This window comes from Zea mays, chromosome 3, assembly GCF_902167145.1.
Source record: "Zea mays cultivar B73 chromosome 3, Zm-B73-REFERENCE-NAM-5.0, whole genome shotgun sequence".
Classification (NCBI taxonomy): domain Eukaryota; kingdom Viridiplantae; phylum Streptophyta; class Magnoliopsida; order Poales; family Poaceae; genus Zea; species Zea mays.
Window position 1 is genome coordinate 6259108 of NC_050098.1, and position 20082 is coordinate 6279189.

The 20082-nt window shown below is 40.0% G+C and overlaps 1 protein-coding gene across 1 annotated transcript; it reads right to left on the reverse strand.

The window, feature by feature from the left end:
* Positions 1 to 1839: 1839 nt before the first annotated feature.
* LOC100192879 (26S proteasome non-ATPase regulatory subunit 8) lies at positions 1840 to 9841 on the reverse strand. The gene is made up of 6 exons (NM_001138067.1): positions 9605 to 9841; positions 8953 to 9031; positions 8478 to 8580; positions 2948 to 3211; positions 2752 to 2863; positions 1840 to 2251 (listed from the first exon to the last, which is right to left on the reverse strand). Exons 1-6 carry the CDS (start codon positions 9707 to 9709, stop codon positions 2111 to 2113), a joined length of 804 nt encoding a protein of 267 aa, NP_001131539.1. The 5' UTR covers positions 9710 to 9841; the 3' UTR covers positions 1840 to 2110.
* Between the last annotated feature and the right edge of the window lie 10241 nt (positions 9842 to 20082).

The window sequence follows — 20082 nt, forward strand, 5'->3', positions numbered from 1 at the left end:
CTAGAACAGAATGGTCATGGGCCGGGAGAGTTGCGTGCAATGCCACACCAAGTCCAAGTGCCTGTTTTCTTGAACGGAGCGACGACGGCGAACCTTACCTGATCATCAGTGGCAGGCAGCCCATCTCCTCTCGCAAGTGTTGTGACTTTGTGAGAGCGAACCCTGCCTAGCCTTGCATGAGCTACAGCAGCTACGACAGCTCCCCTAGCCTATCCCATCCTACTCCTACCGCGCAGGTCCAGTCGTCGACCAGACCGTTCGTTGCATCGGGTCGGGGCTCCGGCCATTTGCTTCGTCAGGCACAGGCAGCGGCGTGGACGAACGACACGCGCTGCCGTCCTTGCTTTTGCTGCTCCTTGGTCGAGTGGTCGTGGCAGATAAGCGGATGCCCGATCACCTCAGAGCCGGTAGGGATGGGTTGCCGGTCCGTCCGCATCACGCCCGTCATGTCGCCGCTCCATCCACGGCCACGGGTCTTGAGATGGGAATGGGCCGACCCGGCGTCTGGCCTCGTACCCGGCTCCATGGGTCCGTTTGGTTGTGGACAAAAATGTCTGACCAAAACTAGCTAGTTGGTCAAACTTAGGCTAAACCAAAATTGGACTCAAGTTTAAACGTTTAGTTTGTGGTAAAAATTCAATATGGCCAAACTAAACTTTGGCAGCCGATTTGCCTACCTTGACTTTGGCCAAAAATTGGCGTGAGTTTGTATTGGCGTGGCTAAAATTTTATTGGCAAGACCAAAATTCGGTCATCAACCAAAGGCAGTTCAAAAAATTGGCGTAATTTTGTCTAAACAACATTTTTCTTTCATCGTCTATGATATCTATAACTATTATTAGCACTTCTAAAAAACTAAGCTAAAGGTTAAAAATTATCATAGTAATACATTGAGATTATTAGCGATAAAACAAATTAATTACAATTACAAGTTAACGATTATTTTAGTTTTGCCAAATTTTGGTTAAAAATATGGTGCTCCTCAATTTACTTCTGAACCATAGATGCACTTAAAAGTTATGATCAATCATAATTATCATATTTTATCTCTACTCTTTAAAGCACGGTTCTCAACCCTTGTGCGTCGCACACATATATGATTATTCCCCTCTATCGCTATAAATCACTCACGTTCTTATTGGCGTTCTTAGGGTGTGTTTGGTTAAGGAGCGAGGGGATTAGAGCGGCTCCATTTCTGTTTTCTAGATGTTTGGTTTCTAACGGAAGAGGAGTAAAACGACTCTAGATTCTATATATAGCAAATATTTGGAATGATCCCACTCCACCAAAACGATCGGATGTGAGCTCTCTTGTGAATGTGAGCGCTCTCCTTCCACTTCTCCCCTCCACACTTGTATGACTCCCCAACCAAACAAAAAATGGAGCGGTTCCGTTTCAATCGACAAACACAAAATGGAATGGTTCCATTCTCAAAAACTGGAATAGAACCACTCCATTCCAATTAGCTCCACAACCAAACACACCCATTGGTTCTTATTGTTCATATCTTCTCGTGTCTCCTCACAGCATATAGTTATTTTCCTTCCCCTGGATGAGGCTTATCTCACCAGAGCCAAAACTAATCCCGCTATAAGGGGGTGTTTGGTTTATAGGGACTAAACTTTAGTCCCTCCACTTTATTCCATTTTAGTTCCTAAATTGTTAAATAGGGAAACTAAAATAGAGCTTTAACTTCCATATTTAGTAATTTAGGGACTAAAATGGAATGAAATGGAGGGACTAAAAATTAGTCCCTATAAACCAAACACCCCCTAAATATCGTTCCTATCTCCTGCATCAGATGCAGAAGAAAACGTGACGTCAGAAGCCTGCAGAGGTCAGTGGAATTCCGAGGCAGTAATTCAATATCAAGCCCATCAAAAGTTCACAGCAGCAGTGAATGCCGGCATTTTTCAAGCAATGCAGTTAATGTGGTGAAATACAAATGGAGTTAACAGACCAATGCCGGAGAGACTGAGCCCTTCAGAGATTCACATGATGTTTCAGTCAGATGAGAGCTGCGATCAAAGATCATCCCAAATGCAAAGGACAGTACAAGCCATGCCAAGCGGCCACAGGGGGGGAAAGAACCACCAGGGATTGGTTTAAATCATACAATACGCTCCAGCTCCCTGGCGTAGCTGAGCGTCTGGTTGATAAGCTGCAAGGATGGGATCTCCTTGCAGGGCTGTGATTCCTTCGCCTTCTGGAAGAAGACAGCACCGTTCTTAATCTCCCATTCCGGGTGCTCCTGTTAACGATGTTCACAAGATTAGACTTACCATGACTATCATATGGTTTCGCATTGAAATACACTCAGAAAAAGGAGTGGGGTTTGGCACTGCTCTGATTCACAAAAACTAGCTTAGCTTCACCTTCACGAACTTCAAAGTAAAATAGCTCATCTTTAAAGTTGCATAGCTTTTCAAGTGTTTGGCTTGCAGACCAGCTTTAGCTTTATAAAAACGGGAGCAAAAGGGGCGCGGTGGGTATCAGAGAAAAGAAAAAAAATGTTTCGTGAGAGAAGTGTGTAACCCAAGGTGGGTAATTTCACCTCAACTTCATAAGAGAGTTGAAAACACCTATTCGTAAAGCACCCTTTTAGCTTCATAAATTTGGTGAAGTTAGGGTCAGCTTCACCTTTTTCGGTGAAGCTGAGCTGATGAAGTTGAGAGTGTTTGGCTAGAGTTTTATGAAGCTAAGCTAGATTCCGTGGAGTGAAGCAGTCCCAAACACCCCGACTAAGGTTACCTCAGTGATGTACTCGTGCAGATCTTGGTCAGAACTGAACATAAGCATTTGCTTTGCATCACTCACAGATAGAGAATCATACCCCTTTTCGCTGCACCCAGCGATCTCATCTCTGTGAAGCAGAAAAGCACATAAACATCTCCATTAAGATAAAATCAAACAATCAAATAGCCAGGAGTAAAAGATGCCCACTCACCTAACTGTTTTGGCGAGAAGGTCGATGAAGTAAACGTAGGTCTCATGTGGCACAGCCTGCCGAGCGCTTAACACTCGGTTGTAGGCACCCTCCATGAAGGATTGCTCAAGCTCTACAGCATGCTTGATGCAAGGATGCTCGAGTGCCTTGGCAGGTAAAAGCTCCAGCTCAGTGTGGAATTCGGCAATTCTATTCTGAACCAACAGCCTCAGAAGATTGAGTCCCAAAATTGGGTACTCCTCTGGCGAGGCGGGAATTATGCCACTGCATAAATAAATATCATTTGGTATCAAATTTACATCGTTTAGTATAATACAATTCTAGCATGCTCCTGAAAAAAAAACGAGAGGTAATGTTTGATTATATTCATAGTTACTTATGAATATGTTTTGGGTCCAAAAAAGTGAAGCCTACACAATTTCCAATTTGAACTCGTTTTAGCAACTGAAACCTAATAAACACTGACTCAATCTTTACCTTTCGAAACCAGAGTTCAAGCTCTACCTCTACCGTATTAGGGCTTGTTCGGTTAGCTACCAATCCACATGGATTGAGTGGGATTGAGTGGGTTTAAATCCCAACTAAGTCAAACCCTTTCTTAATTTTTTCCAATCCCATCCAATCCATGGGTAACGGGATTAACCGAACAAGGCCTTATTGGGCCACGTCAGTTGCTAGTCCACTAAACAATGGATCAATTCTCAGTGCAAGATTAAATGTCGGATAACCATCAACCTATAAAGGCATAAACTAGACCTCTCGTGAATCATCATGAAATTGGCCGGTCTACAGGCCGATGCCCTCATCTCCCACTTTGCAAAGCACCTCTGTATACAGGAGCAGAGAAACCAACGCTCCTCCCCCACCAAGCTGCAGTGCTCAGGTCTCCAATACTACTGTACAACATGACAGTATTTATACAGGTAATTTCAACCCTTTTCTCAAATAATATGAATTCAATGATATCCATAGACATTCCACTGAACTTATTTTTGTTAGATTATATATCATGTACTCAGATCATTATAAAATCACCTCATGTATCTTAAGCAAGCTTCTATTGTACCACCACAATTTAGATTTTACATGTTAAATAATGAAAGTGCTTGTCATTCGACCAAAGTATAAATTAAGAACTCCCTATGCAATCAGAGCTGGTATAGCAACAATCAAACTACTGAACACGGGTACTTTTTGAAACTAAACTTAAAGATAGTTTCTAATATGTAGGGATGAAAACGGTCGGAAACGGTCGGTAAACACTAAAACCATTACCGTTTTCATATTTTTTATCGGAAACAAAATCGAAAACGGTAACTCCGGAAACGGAAACGATATCGGTATTTCGGAAACATCGGAAACGAAAGTTCGGTGCGGAAAATACACCGGTAACGGTCGAAATCTAAAATACGATCGGTAAACATATCAAACTTCACAATAAAACAAAATTGACAAAACATCACAAATACCACAAGTTCACAATTCATGATATAACAAGTTCACAAGGATCACAAATTTATAATATAAAAAGTTTACAAAGATCACAAGTTCACAATATAACAAGTTCACAGTATAACAAGTTCATAAAGATCACAAGTTAACATACTCAAAGTTCACAATTCACAATATCCACTCGATTTAGTTGACGTGGCATGCTTACTCATGAAATATTTTTTCCTTACATAAAGGGTTTTTTCATAGCCTCACAGGAAAACCCTAAAATCTAGTGTGTGGAAAAGACAGACTGTCGGCTCTCTATCATTATATATTACTAATACATAACATGTGCATAGAAAATGGTGGATTCGTTCGAGAGACCAAATCGTTAATCTCAACTACTTTCCAACACCATCTAACCCCAAAAAAATCTTAAAGCGTCCAAAAAATACAAAAATAAGTAATCCTTATCCAGAGATGTACAGGCGATGCGAAAAAAACACATGCTGGAAAATTCCGAAAAAAATTCCGAAAAAATTCCGAGACACAATTCCGGAAATTTCCGAGACATAAATCCGGTAATTTCCGACAAAAAACGGTAACCGATGGAAACGGTCGGTAAAACACCACGCCGATTCCGATACTGATTCCGATAGAAAATTCCGAAAACCGATTCCGTTTTCGAAAAATACCATTACCGATGAATCCGATCGAAAAATTTCGAAATCGGTTTCCGGAATTCCGAAAAATTCCGAAACCGTTTTCATCCCTACTAATATGAGCTTTTTACTGTCTGCCGACAGTTGAAAAGATATGGGCAACAATACTTTTCATCCTGTTAGTTTCAGCAGTAAGATAAGCCAACTTGATTTGCAATTATAAATTTAGCTAAGCTAAGTCAACATGTGCTTTACGATATCTTGCAGTTGCAGGCTTGTATGGTTGAGTTCAAGAGAGGCAAATTTAGGTGTACAAGAGATCTGATTAGGAGGAACCCTCTATGTTGCACTGATCCTAGGACATTGAGTATTACATTTCACCACAGTTAATTCTGACTTCTGAGGCATGGTTTACATACCAAAGAATGCCTATACAAGGTCCATGTAAATTCGACCCTTTTATGACTTTTCAGCTTATTAGAAATCGTTCTTCCAATTGGTAAAAGTGTAGTCAACATTACCACATCACAGTGTTGTTACATATTTTAACACATTGTTACATCAAAACAGTCAGACACATATTTGGTTACTTTGTTCTTACTTCCTAACCTCTAGTGTTTTAAAGGCGTCGCCTAGGCGTCCGGGCGCCCAAAAAATCCTAGACGCCTTGCCCGCCTAAGCGCCCAGGCGGCGGTCCAACGCCTTATCTCGCCTTACCGCTTTAAGAACCATGCTAATCTCCAAAACATATCGAAGAACTCAATACTTCAATCATCTCTTTGTCCTGCTGGTTGGCTTCTCCAGTGAAGGTGTGGCCAAGCCGCGCCTGGTTTTCTAGTACAATGTTAATTCCATGTTACTCCGTCTGGAAACAAGAAGCACAGTTTCCACAAGACCTTTCACCTTTACAAAAGTCATGACAAGATCTTTTCGTAATAGTGAATACTTTTTTTGTGTGTGTTACTGTTTTTACAAAAGCACAAGCCTCACATGGTGCACAGGTTGACTACGTGCTTCCTCTTGAAGTTGAAGCCAAGGTGCAATCCAGTGCAGCTTCGTTCCTGTTCCCACAGGCTCCATCTATGCATATATAAAACAGTAATAATAGCTTCCCGTCATAGTTTTATCAAAAACAGCAACAGCACACTAGGGTGCTATATATTAGCCATTTAGCCTTAGACCTTTTAGATGTGTTGTTTAGCTGAAAGTCGCCTAAAGGTTGTCCTAATCTGAAATTGAGAGCGGTACATTATTGCTTGGCTATCAAATTTCTTAGTATATGGCTATATGCATCCGAGTCAGCAATGACAGCACAAAGTCGAAGCATACCTGCAATTAATTGGTTCAAAAAAAGGTTTTCCTGTGAGGTAGCAGGATGTTCGTGTGTTCAGAGATCTAATTGAAATGCACATGTAACAGGACTTGTGGACACATGTACTATAATAGTATAATATACAAACTCGTTAGAAAATTAAGCCTTTCTGTAATACATATTGCAATATTAATCTTATCTTACTATTACTAATTATTAATTTACTAATCGAAGATTTAACAGGGGCTCCGCCTTAATTCACATATAACGGTAGAGAAAAAGGAAAGAGAACCTAAAAACTCTCATAAAAATCTGGAGCGTCTGACCACCAATTCTATCGGTAGACTCTATTTTTTACTGACAGTAATAGCCATTGGTTCTATCATATTTTTCTAAAATATTACCCACCTAAATATGCAGCCAAAATTACCCAGATATGCCATTATGAGTGATGAAAATGGTGGCACAAATAGACTGGATGATTTTGGAAAACCTTTGGAGGCATGCCTAAAAGGAACAAACATCAAAATATAAAACGAGTGCTTCTATGAGAAAAGATGTAATAATCTCCCAATGTCTGAAGAAAAGAGCCATCACAAGCAATTATTTGCAAGCCATTTCATGGACCAACACAAGTATTAGACATATGCCTATGATCATGTCAAGTCAGCATATGTATGTCACCTTGGTTATGCTATATTTCATTCAAAAAGAACACCCTGTGCTATGCTTATGATGATGATGTGTTCCCTCATTTGTGTGGGCGACTTGGGTTTAACTAAGTTTTACAGATATGGTTAATGATACTATTGTCGTTATATCTGTATGATTCATTGCATGACTATGACCATTTACTCTCAAGAACATAAACATGTTTTTTATTTAATACCTAGTTCCTGTTCCATAGTGTGGTGGTTACTTTGATTTTTTTTATATGACCCAAAAAATTATGCTAATATTTTTTAGTAGCTCTACTCTTGATAATATGAACTCCATAAGGCCTGATAGCTTAGAAATTTTTTGAAAACTTTTATGCTATGAATCTCTGAAACACTTATGCATCCTCTTGCTATGATCACACCTATCAGAGCCATATACTTGCTACACAACTATATCTCAACCTGTAGACTCAGACTATTGTTGAGGTGAGCGGGGTTAATATTTTTTCGTGTTTGGTATGAAACTTACAAGCTGGTCATTCCTTTGCATATCTCTTATTTGCTAGACTTTTTATCCCACACTAGGATTTATGTAAACCTCACCGCATATCTTCACTGAAACCTAGATCATTGCTGGTGTTACCTATTCCTTGAACACAACTTATATATTAATACGAGTTTCTCGTCGAGCAATAGTGGAAGCTTATGAATTTATCTATATACTCTATAAAGCTAATCCCCACTAGATGTTCTATATATCTCTCTTCATGCAAGGTGTCCACATCTTCCCCACTAAGTGCCCCACTAACTTGCTACCCTTTCATGCAAACTGTCAATGCCATCCTTTGTTGATTATAAAAAAATATCCGCATCATCCCTATTATGTACAATACTTTTAATCTTTAATCTATCAATGTACAAGTTATCAACATATGTTATTTGTTTCATCATCCTATCTTTCTATAATGTGATCTCTAATATTCTATTGGCTTTTCTTCCATTAGCTTGCCTTTTTTACCAGATCCGTTGCAATAAAATAACACGCGAGTCAAGATCATAAATATACATACATAGTATTCAGAGAACATACAGTAACGATATGCATATACCAAATTTATTTCTAAGAAAGTCCCACATCAATGTGCGGGCTATTCTTTTAGTTAATACTTAAAACTACTTGATAATCTGATATTCTGATGGGTCTGACAGAAACGTCGGGTTTAGTTTTCACTTAGACTAGTTAAACAACTCAAATAAGTCCTTTGCTTCCACTAGTTTAGTATCTCAATTTACAAATGCAGCCACAACTAATTTAATAATGCTTGTGCATAAGAAAAATATGCCTTGCGCAATCAGCTTTAAACTTTTTATTGCCCGAAGCATCACATGAATTCAGCCTAAAAAATAGAAATCAAAATAATAAAGGCAAATAAAATCGACAAATTGGGTGACAAAGAACTAACCATGTATCCATGTAATAAGGCTTCAGCTGGCAGAAATCGCGTTCAAACGCATCTTGGTCCTCAAGTTTCACACTCAAAACAACAGCATGCTCATAAATGTCCCCTGAAATGTTTTGGGCTGAGTTCAAAACTTGCTCTGTTGAAGGAAGGGTAACTAAAAGAACAGCATAACAGTTCAAGGACCTCTTGATCTTTTCTGCTACTAAATCACTAGATAGCTTAGTCATAAGGACGAAAACATAAGTTAAGAACAGTTTACTGCATATCTGCGACTCTGCGTGCAAGAATAGAAATGAAACAAAGCATCAAAAAATAGCATCAAAAAATAGCATCAAATGTGATATCCATTATCGTGCTCACCGTTATCCATGTTAGCAATGTGCATAGTCAAGAATGCAATTTTTCATATACTAGAGCACTTATGGGGTCCCATGGCATCAACTAATAAAAAAACATGGGCCCAAGGCCATCTTACTTGCAAGTTTGAGCTCCTCCACAATGTTCGGTGTCTGCTGAAACAAGGGCGGAAGGCTGGGGAATTGGGTGAGATGGACCTGCAAAATTAAGGTGTTTCACATGTAAATAACAGAAATATACAAAAGTAATTCGTTGAGTTCTCGCAAGTTTCTCTCGCAAACCAAGATGGCAACTCAATTGACCAGCAAAAGTCAAGGTTTCCGCTACAAATATAACTAAACCTGAAGTTGCTACAGGGCAGATCTGTACAAGCTCGGATCTAACTAAAGTAAGGAGGCACAAGGGGGGGCAGGATAATTTTTATGAAAACCTGCTAAACTATGTCCTTTCTCCCTGTAACCCGCTTCAGAGTGCAAACTGCTCCGGCGCGGACGACATCCACGAAACAAACCCTAAAAATAAATCGAAAGCAGCCCAAACACGACAAAACCTATCAAACCAACGTCTCCGGATCAGGCTAAGCCGTTTTCTTTTTTCCAAAATAAGAGGTATCCCTTATAACCATCGAGAGATAGGTACGAATTGCATCATTCATGTCGTCAGCCTGAAATCACGACACCCACCCCCCAGCCGCGGAATTTCCCGGAGAAACTGGGACACCGGGAAGTAAACGGTGGGCGATAAAGATCCAGTGAAGCCGGGTACCGCACCTTGAGCTGCGAGAGGAGGGTGACGCAGGTGTTGAGGTCGTTGCGGGCGTAGGCCGCCTTGAAGCGGGCGAACATCTGGGTCACCTCTGTCATCTTTGGATCCATCGTCGGAGGCTGTGGCGGGGGCGTGCTCTGGAGCTCTCGGTCGCGGCGACTCCTCTTCTCTGCTGCGGGTTTTTTCTTGCGGGTTGGGTTATAGTGGAGGGTGCTGCCGCCGGAGAGGAACGAGCTCCCGTGGCGACTGCGCGTAGGGGCGGAGCGGCGAGTGCGCGACGGCGGCTCACACAAAGGGCTAGATGGGCCGGGTGGACTTCATTACGTGGGCTATAATTGATGTTACCATGAGGTTTTCCTTTGCCTTTTTTTTGTCAAACACACAGTGGCTAACTTCCTCTATCTGCTGAAATGTCCACGGCAAATGAGTAAAAAAACAATTTGTGCTTATATTTTCTCAGCTAACACCTAACTCTAGCTATCAAACACTATCACCTGACGTATTCCTGTTATTGGAATGGGGCAGACGGGGCGAGGGCGAAAGACCAAGGAATGGCAAATCGATTACTGCTCGACGTGTCTTTATTGGGCTTCTAAATATATCCGGGCTGCCAAAAAAGAACTCCGCACTTAATTCAAGGTCCCAGCTTTTTTATTTCTTTTGAGGGTCTATGTTCCTTTTTTCATCTAGTTCAACAGGATCTCTCAAATCAGAACACTATAATAGATGGTCTCACTCTGTTGACAGTGGGTAGTTTTACTCTACCACCTTGTGACTTCTATTTGGAAATAGAGTATTTTTATAGTTTATGGGCAAAACCATTGTTTATCGGAATACATGAGTATTTTATACTGTGGGGTGTTTGGTTGATTTACTAAAAACTATGTTTTCAAAATCATAGTATTCCAAGTATCATGGTATTTTTAGAGTATTGAAAACTCCATTTGTACCCAAAGTTTTTGCCTAAATACTATGTTTTACAACATTGTATCCAACTAATATATAGTATTCTTGGAGCTGGACAAAACTACAGCATTGTCATGACTAATAAGAATTATAATGTATAGTATTTGTAAAACCATGGGTTTGAAAAATATTATTGCCAAATATCCATAAGGAGTCGATTTCGTCGTCTTTGGTTCCATGCATCTCGACTGTCATGAGAGGCCAAGTGGAGGTCAAGAAGATACCAACGACACACACGGTGCACTTATACGGGAGAATTCAATATATACTACTCTTAAAGACGTGGATCTAAACGACACCACTAATATGAATAGAGGTCCAAGATACACCACTTCTAAATAACTTCCTCTACAAACAATACCATGATGGCTACTAATCTATCTTTTTCTCCACTATATTCAGTTTTAACACTAAATTCCGCATGTTTTGACTAATTTACCCCTCATTGTACAAACACAACTGCATGTCCATATAAAGGAACGCTGAAAAAACACGTTCTAGACATCCCATCAATATAATATGATATAATTATATTAAAAATAAAATATTAAAACATAGTAAAATAAAAAATTAACAATTATAATTCATAAAATTCCATTTTATAATCTGAATAAAGGTCAACAAAACATTTCAATATTTTCATATACATCTAATTTAAATATTTCGAGGCAATAAATGTCTAGGAAATATTAAAATCAGATGTATATGAAATGTTGAAATTTTTAAATTATAATTAGTATTGTGAATTCTGAGAGCACCTAGAGAAGTGAATAGGTGATCCTGAGGCCACATCTCGCCCGAGGTAGTCGCGACCGATTCGCCCAAGGCGGAGACATAGTCCCAGCTTGCCCCAAGCCAATCCTCGGATGGAAGACAGGCACGTTTCGCTCGAGCGTAATCATGACTCGCCTGAGCGCAATCCTCGGTTCACCCAAGCGCATCTCCGGCTCACCCGAGCCAGACACGATTCGCCCGAGCGCATCTTCGACTCGCCCGAGCACGTCGGGTGACTGTCCAGTGGCCCAAGTTTGGTCATATTTAGCCAGCCATCTTCATTCGGTTTGGCTTGACTTGAGAAGTTCCCTAGCACTTAGATGAACATTGTTAAACCTAAAACAAATGACTAAGTGCTAGAAACATACATTTGCTTCAATTTACTTTCTAAACACATGCGCTCATGATCATAAGAGTAGTGTTAGTTCTTAGTAATGTGTTGGGTATTTAATCACCAAAAAACTGGAAATATTGAAAGTCGCCTAGAGGGGGTGAATAGGCGAAATCTGAAATTTACAACTTTAAACACACACTACAAGCTGGGGTTAGCGTTAGAACTAAATTCAAGTCCGGGAAAGAGGGGAAAACAAATCAAATGGAAATCAAGTGAATGAACACGGTAATTTGTTTTACCGACGTTCGGTTCCAAATAACCTAATCCCCGTTGAGGTGGTCACAAAGACCGGGTCTCTTTCAACCCTTTCCCTCTCTCAAACGGTCACTTAGACCGAGTGAGCTTTCTCTTAATCAAACGGGTCACTTAGACCCCGCAAGGACCACCACACACTTAGGTGTCTCTTGCTTTGATTACAAGTCACTTGGGAACAAGAATGAGGAAGGAAGAAAGCGATCCAAGCAACAAGAGCGCAAATGAACACGAACACACACTCTCTCAAGTCACTAGGTGGTTGGAATGAATTTGGGACTTGGAGAGGCTTTGATCTTTTGATTTGTGTCTAGGAGTGAATGCACTAGCTCTTGTATTGAATGAAAACTTCAGAAGACTTGGATACTTGGAGTTGTGGTGGTTGGGGGTATTTATAGCCCTCAACGACCAAGAAGCCGTTGGGGAAGGCTGCTGGCGATGGGCGCACCGGACAGTCCGGTGCCCCGCCGGACAGGTCCTGTTCACTGTCCGGTGCGCCGCCACGTCACCCAACCATTAGGGTTCGGGAGCAGTCGACTGTTGGCGCCGTTGTCTTCTTGTGGCACCGGACAGTCCGGTGCGCCTCTGACTTTGCGGCTCTGACTCTATGCGCATTGTTCCTCTGTCAGCGGCTTTTGCAGTCGGCCGTTGCGCGAATTAGTCGTTGCTCCGCTGGCACACCGAACAGTCCGGTGAATTATAGCGGAGCACGCCTGCTGAAACCCGAGAGTGGCTGGTTGGACTCAGTACGGTCCTGGTGCACCGGACACTGTCAGGTGGCACACCGGATAGTCCGGTGCGCCAGACCACATCACACTTGGTTTCATTTGTTCATTTGAATTTGATCTCTAACTTGAATATTTATTGGTTTGTGTTGAAACTTTGTGCACCTGTATAACATGTATTCTAGAGCAAACTAGTTAGTCCATATATTTGTGTTGGGCATTCAACCACCAAAATTAATTGTGGGAAAAGGTTAACCCTATTTCCCTTTCAATCTCTCCCTTTTTGGTGATTGATGCCAACACAAACCAAAGCAAATATATGAAGTGCAGAAATGAACTAGTTTGCATAAGGTAGGTGCATAGGTTACTTGGAATTAAACCAATTGATAATCTCACTAGATATGAATGGATTGCTTTTCTTTTCCTTTAATATTTTGGACCACATTTGCACCACTTGTTTTGTTTTTGCAAATTCTTTTGGAAAATCTTTTTAAAGTCTTTTTGCAAATAGTCAAAGGCATATAAATAAGATTGCAAGAAGCATTTTCAAGATTTGAAATTTCTCCCCCTGTTTCAAGTGCTTTTCCTTTGACTAAATAAAACTCCCCCTTAATGAAATTATCCTCTTAGTTTTCAAGAGGGTTTAAATGGATACCAATTTTGAAAATTTATCTTTATATGTACCAATTGAAAAGTTTGTCATTACAAGATGCCAATTGAAGTTTAAAACAATACCAATTGAGATTTCGCTTTCTCAAGATAAGGATATCAATTGATATACTGTCATGATATATGTACCAATGAAAAATATCAATCAAAGCTTTATTTTTGAAAATTTTGAAATTGGTGGTGGTGCGGTCCTTTTTACTTTGGGCTTAATATTTTCTCCCCTTTGGCATGAATCGCCAAAAATGGAAACTTTGAGAGCCCTTTACTTTCTCCCCATTGGTACAAGTAAATAAGAGTGAAGGATTATACCAATTTGGAGTGAGCGGAGTAGCGACGAAGGATAAATGATACCGTTTAGAGTGGAGTGGAAGCCTTGTCACATACTCCATTTCCCTTTCAATCTACGACTTAGTATGGAAATACACTTAAAAACACATTAGTCGTAGCCTTGGTACATAAGAAATATGTATTTGTACCAAATGAAAGAGATATGATCAAAGGTATATAAATGAGCAATGTGTGCAATGTTTCAATCAAAATTTCGAGAATCAAGTATATTTAGCTCATTCCTAAGTTTGCTAAAGGTTTTCTCATCTAATGGCTTGGTAAAGATATTGGCTAATTGATTTTTGGTGTTTACATAAGCTATTTCGATATCCCCTTTGTTGGTGATCTCTCAGAAAGTGGTACCGAATGTCTATGCGCTTAGTGCGCCTGTGTTCAACGGGATTATCCGCCATGCGGATTGCACTCTCATTATCACATAGGAGAGGGACTTTGCTCGATTTGTAGCCATAGTCCTTGAGGGTTTGCCTCATCCAAATTAATTGTGCACAACAATGGCCTACGACAATGTACTCAGCTTCGGCGGTGGAAAGAGCTATTGAGTTTTGTTTCTTTGAAGCCCATGATACCAAGGAACTCCCCAGAAACTGGTAAGTCCCTGATGTGCTCTTCCTATCAATTTTACACCCTGCCCAATCGACATCGAAATATCCTATCAAATCAAAGGTGGATCCCTTGGGATACCAAAGCCCAAACTTAGGAGTGTAAACTAAATACCTCATGATTCTCTTCACGGCCCTAAGGTGAACTTCCTTAGGATCGACTTGGAACCTTGCACACATGCATACAGAAAGCATAATATCCTGTCAAGATGCACATAAATAGAGTAAAGATCCTATCATCGACTGGTATACCTTTTGATCTACAGATTTACCTCCCGTGTCAAGGTCGAGATGCTCATTGGTTCCCATGGGTGTCTTGATGGGTTTGCCATCCTTCATCCCAAACTTCTTAAGTATGTCTTGAATGTACTTTGTTTGACAGATGAAGGTGCCCTCTTGTAGTTGCTTGATTTGAAATCCAAGGAAATACTTCAACTCCCCCATCATAGACATCTCAAATTTCTGTATCATGATCCTACTAAACTCTTCACAAGTTGATTTGTTAGTAGACCCAAATATGATATCATCAACATAAATTTGGCATACAAACAAATCTTTTGCAATTGTTTTAGTAAATAGTGTAGGATCGACTTTTTCGACTTTGAAGCCATTCGTGATAAGGAAATCTTGCAGGCATTCATACCATGCTCTTGGGGCTTGCTTGAGCCCATAAAGCGCCTTAGAGAGTTTGTAAACATGGTTAGGGTACTCACTATCTTCAAAGACGGGAGGTTGCTCAACATAGACCTCTTCCTTGATTGGTCCATTGAGGAAGGCACTTTTCACGTCCATTTGGTAAAGCTTAAAGCCATGGTAAGTAGCATAGGCAAGTAATATACGAATTGACTCAAGCCTAGCTACGGGTGCATAAGTTTCATCAAAACCCAAACCTTCGACTTGTGAATAACCTTTGGCCACAAGTCGGGCTTTGTTTCTTGTCACCACACCATGCTCATCTTGTTTGTTGCGAAATACCCATTTGGTACCTACAACATTTTGATTAGGATGTGGAACTAAATGTCATACCTCATTCCTTATGAAGTTGTTGAGTTCCTCTTACATTGCCAGCACCTAGTTCGGATCTCTTAGTGCATCATCCACCCTGTATGGCTCAATAGAGGACACAAAAGAGTAATGTTCACATAAATGAGCAACTCGAGATCTAGTGGTTACCCCCTTATGAATGTCACCAAGGATGGAGTTGACGGGGTGATCTTGTTGAATTGTTTGGTGGACTCTTGGGTGTGGCGGTCCTTGACCCTGTATTTCTTGATCATCTTCCTTGTCTTCATTAACTTCATCTCCCCCTTGATCATTGTCCTCCTCTTGAGGTGGCTCATCCTCTTGATCTTCATCTTCGTCATTTTGAGCTCGATCCTCATCTTGAGTTGGTGGAGATGCTTGGTTGGAAGATGACGGTTGATCTTGTGCTTGTGTGGGCTCTTCGAATTCCTTAGGGCACACATCCCCAATGGACATGTTCCTTAGCGCGACACATGGAGCCTCTTCATCATCTAATTTATAAAGATCAACTTGCTCCACTTGGGAGCCGTTAGTCTCATCAAACACAATGTCACAAGAAACCTCAACCAATCCAGTTGATTTGTTGAAGACTCTATATATATGCCCTTTTGGTTGAGTCATAGCCAAGTAAAAAGCCTTCTACAGCCTTAGGAGCAAATTTAGTTTTTCTACCTCTTTTAATAAGAATAAAACATTTGCCACCAAAGACTCTAAAATATGAAACATTGGGGTTTTTACCGGTGAGGAGTTCGTATGATGTCTTCTTGAGGATTCTATGAAGATATAACCGGTTGATGGAGTAGCAGGCGATGTTAATTGCCTCAACCCAAAATCGGTCTGGTGTCTTGTACTCATCAAGCATGGTCCTTGCCATGTCCAATAGAGTTCTATTCTTCCTCTCCACTACACCATTTTGTTGATGTGTGTAGGGAGAAGAGAACTCATGCTTGATGCCCTCATCCTCAAGAAAGTCTTCGATTTGTGAGTTCTTGAACTTCGTTCCATTATCGCTTCTTATCTTTTTGATCCTTAATCCAAACTCATTTTGAGCTCGTCTTAAGAATCCTTTTAAGGTCTCTTGGGTTTGAGATTTTTCCTGCAAAAAGAATACCCAAGTGAAGCGAGAATAATCATCCACAATAACTAGACAATACTTACTCCCACCGATGCTTATGTAAGCAATCGGGCCGAATAAATCCATGTGGAGTAACTCGAGTGGCCTGTCAGTTGTCATTATGTTCTTGTGTGGATGATGGGTGCCAACTTTCTTTCCTGCTTGACATGCGCTACAAACCCTGTCTTTCTCAAAATGAACATTCGTTAGTCCCAAAATGTGTTCTCCCTTTAGAAGCTTGTGAAGATTCTTCATTCCAACATGGGCTAGTTGGCTATGCCAGAGCCATCCCATATTAATCTTAGCAATTAAACAAGTGTTGAGTTCAGCTGTATTCTCATTAAAATCAACTAAATATAGCTGACCCTCTAACACTCCCTTAAATATTATTGAATCGTCACTTCTTCTAAAGATAGTAACACCTACATTTGTAAAAAGACAGTTGTAGCCCATTTTGCACAATTGAGAAACAGAAAGAAAATTGTAATCTAAAGAATCTACAAGAAAAACATTGGAAATAGAATGGTCAGCTGATATAGCAATTTTTCCCAAACCTTTGACCAAACCTTGATTTCCATCCCCAAATGTGATAGCTCGTTGGGGATCTTTGTTTTTCTCATAGGAGGAGAACATTCTCTTCTCCCATGTCATGTGGTTTGTGCATCCGCTATCGATTATCCAACTTGAACCACCGAATGCATAAACCTACAAAACAATTTTAGGCCATGTTCTTAGGTACCCAAACAGTCTTGGGTCCTTTCACGTTAGAAACAAGCACCTTGGGTACCCAAACACAAGTCTTTGAACCCTTGTGTTTGCCCCCAACATATTTGGCAACTACTTTGCCTGATTTGTTAGTAAGCGCATATGATGCATCAAAGGTCTTAAATGAAATGTTAGGCTCATTTGATGCAGCAGGAGTTTTCTTTTTAGGCATTTTAACACGATTAGAATGCCAAGAGCTAGAAGCCTCATTTTTATACATAAAAGCATGGTGAGAAACATTATGAGGTTTCTTAGCATGAATTCTCCTAATCTTATGCTCAAGATAATTAGCAGGATATAAAATATAGCTCTCATTATCCTAAACCATGGGAGCTTTGCCCTTAACAAAATTAGACAATCTTTTAGGGGCATTAAGCTTGACATTGCTTCCCTGTTGGAAACCAATGCCATCCTTAATACCAGGGCGTCTCCCGTTATAGAGCATGCTTCTAACAAATTTAAACTTCTCATTTTAAAGTTCACGCTCATTAATTATAGCAGTTAATTTAGCTATGAGATCAAAGATGCCTTATTTCAGATGGAACACAATAAAGCGGCTGGCCCAGATAATATCCCAATTGATTTTTACCAAGTTTGTTGGGACATTGTTAAAACAGATATTGTCAACATGTTCCATGATTTCTATGATGGGAATTTGAATGTTAGCAGAATCAATTATGGTATTATTACGCTGCTTCCAAAAATTAAAGAGGCCACTAAAATTCAGCAATATAGACCCATTTGTCTGCTGAATGGCTTATACAAGATCATTACTAAGGTTTTAACCTCAAGAATTGAACCTTATGCCCAGAAATTGATCAGTGAGCATCAAACTGCATTTATCAAAGGTAGAAACATTATGACTGGAGTTATGATCCTTCATGAAATTCTTCATGAGACTAAAAAAAGGAAAGAAGTTGGGGTTATCCTTAAACTGGACTTTGAGAAAGCGTATGACAAAGTTAATTGGGATTTTCTGTTTCTTTGTCTCCAGAACAGAGGTTTTGGTAAGAAATAGTTAATGTGGATGCACATGGTGGTTGAGGGTGGCACTGTCAGTGTTAGAATCAATAACCAAATTGGAAAATACATTAGAAGTGCTAAAGGCGTGAGACAGGGAGACCCTCTCTCCCCTATTCTTTTCAATTTTGTGGCTGATAGCCTTGCTAGAATGATGGATAAAGCGATTGAGAATGATGTCTTAAAAGGCTTGGGCAATCACTTAATCCCCCATGGGGTTTCCTTGTTGCAGTATGCTGATGACACCATCATATGTTTGGAGAATGACATTAATAAAGCCAGAAACTTGAAAATGCTATTGTATATCTATGAAATGATGGCTGGTTTGAAAATTAATTTTATGAAGAGCGAAATCTTTGTGATTAATGGAGATGATGATATTGCTATGCAATATGCTAATCTCTTTAATTGTCAAATTGGTTTTTTTCCAATGATGTACCTTGGAGTCCCTGTTAGTCCGAATCGGTTGCATATTGCTGATTGGAGGAAACTTGAGGAAAAGTTGGAAAAAAGACTTGATAGCTGGAAGGGTAGTTCTTTATCTGTTGCTGGGAGAATTACCTTGATTAATGCTTGCTTATCCAATTCCCCAATTTACCATATGTCGATGTATTTGCTTCCGAAAACAACTATTGATAATCTGGATAAGAAAAGGAAGAAGTTCCTTTGGCAAGGTGGAGGGGATAAAAAGAAATATCATCTTGTTAGATGGGATAAAGTTTGTACTAGCAAAAAAAAGGTGGGCTTGGAATTAAGAATTTAAGACTGCTAAATATTTGTTTGATGTGCAAGTGGTGGTGGAAACTTGAAAACGAGAAGGGGATTTGGCAAGAAATTATGAATAGTAAATACATACATGGTAATAGTATCCTTAATATTGGCCCCAGGGTGGGTGATTCTCAGGTGTGGAGCGATATGCTTAAAGTTAGAGAGTATTACATTTAGGGGAGACACATTATTACGCGATCTGGTGATAAGACTAGATTTTGGGAAGATTCTTGGCTTCTTGATACTCCTCTTGCTATATCTGAACCATACTTGTTTGATATTTGTAATGACAAAAATATTCTTGTGATTGATGTCATTAAGAAAAATGTCCAACTGGATTTCAGAAGATGGTTCAGTGATGATGACAGGAAAAAATGGGATGAAATTCTTTAAAAATTTCAGATGTTTGAATTCCAGGAGTTGGGTGATGATGTTAAATGGAAATGGGGCAATAAGAAAGAATTTACTGTGAAAACTCTATATGTTAACATTGATAGTAACTGGTATGGCTCTTGCTTCAATCATATTTGGAAAGGGAAAATCCCTCCAAAAATCAAAGTTTTCATGTGGTTTCTTGAAAACAATGTGTTGTTGACTAAAGAGAAGTTGATTAGTAGAAATTGGACAGGTGATAATTCTTGCAGTTTTTGTCCAGATTTCGAGTCGACTAATCATTTATTTTTTACCTGTCACACTGCTAGATCAGTGTGGGGGTGCGTAGCTAAATGTTTCAATTCTGATCATGTTCCAAATAATATTGAACAGTGCTGGATAGATGTGGCTTAATCGTAATCTTTTTGATGGCAAAGAAATTGGAATTGTCGGGGCTGCTGCCATTTGCTGGGTCTTATGGAAAGCAAGGAATAAAGCTTGCTTTGAAAACATTGTGATCAATTCTCCGATGGAAATTGTTTGTCATGCTTGTGCGTTGATTATGAAATGGGCAGGTTTAAGCAAGAGGGAACTCCAGTACTTGCTGCATGATGGCGCGAAGCTCCTGTTGAAGGCTGCTAATGCAAAGATCAATCCGCAGACGCCGAGCGATGATGGTGGGCACTGAGGTGTT

What these genes read in the sequence shown, in the direction of transcription:
- LOC100192879 (NM_001138067.1), bottom strand. Translation starts at nt 9,709, where the DNA reads ATGGATCCAAAGATGACAGAGGTGACCCAGATGTTCGCCCGCTTCAAG. An exon ending in GGAGGAGCTCAAACTTGCAA is followed by an intron (nt 8,581 to 8,952) that starts GTAAGATGGCCT and finishes AAAACATTTCAG; the next exon opens with GGGACATTTATGAGCATGCT. An exon ending in CCTTATTACATGGATACATG is followed by an intron (nt 3,212 to 8,477) that starts GTTAGTTCTTTG and finishes TTATTTATGCAG; the next exon opens with TGGCATAATTCCCGCCTCGC.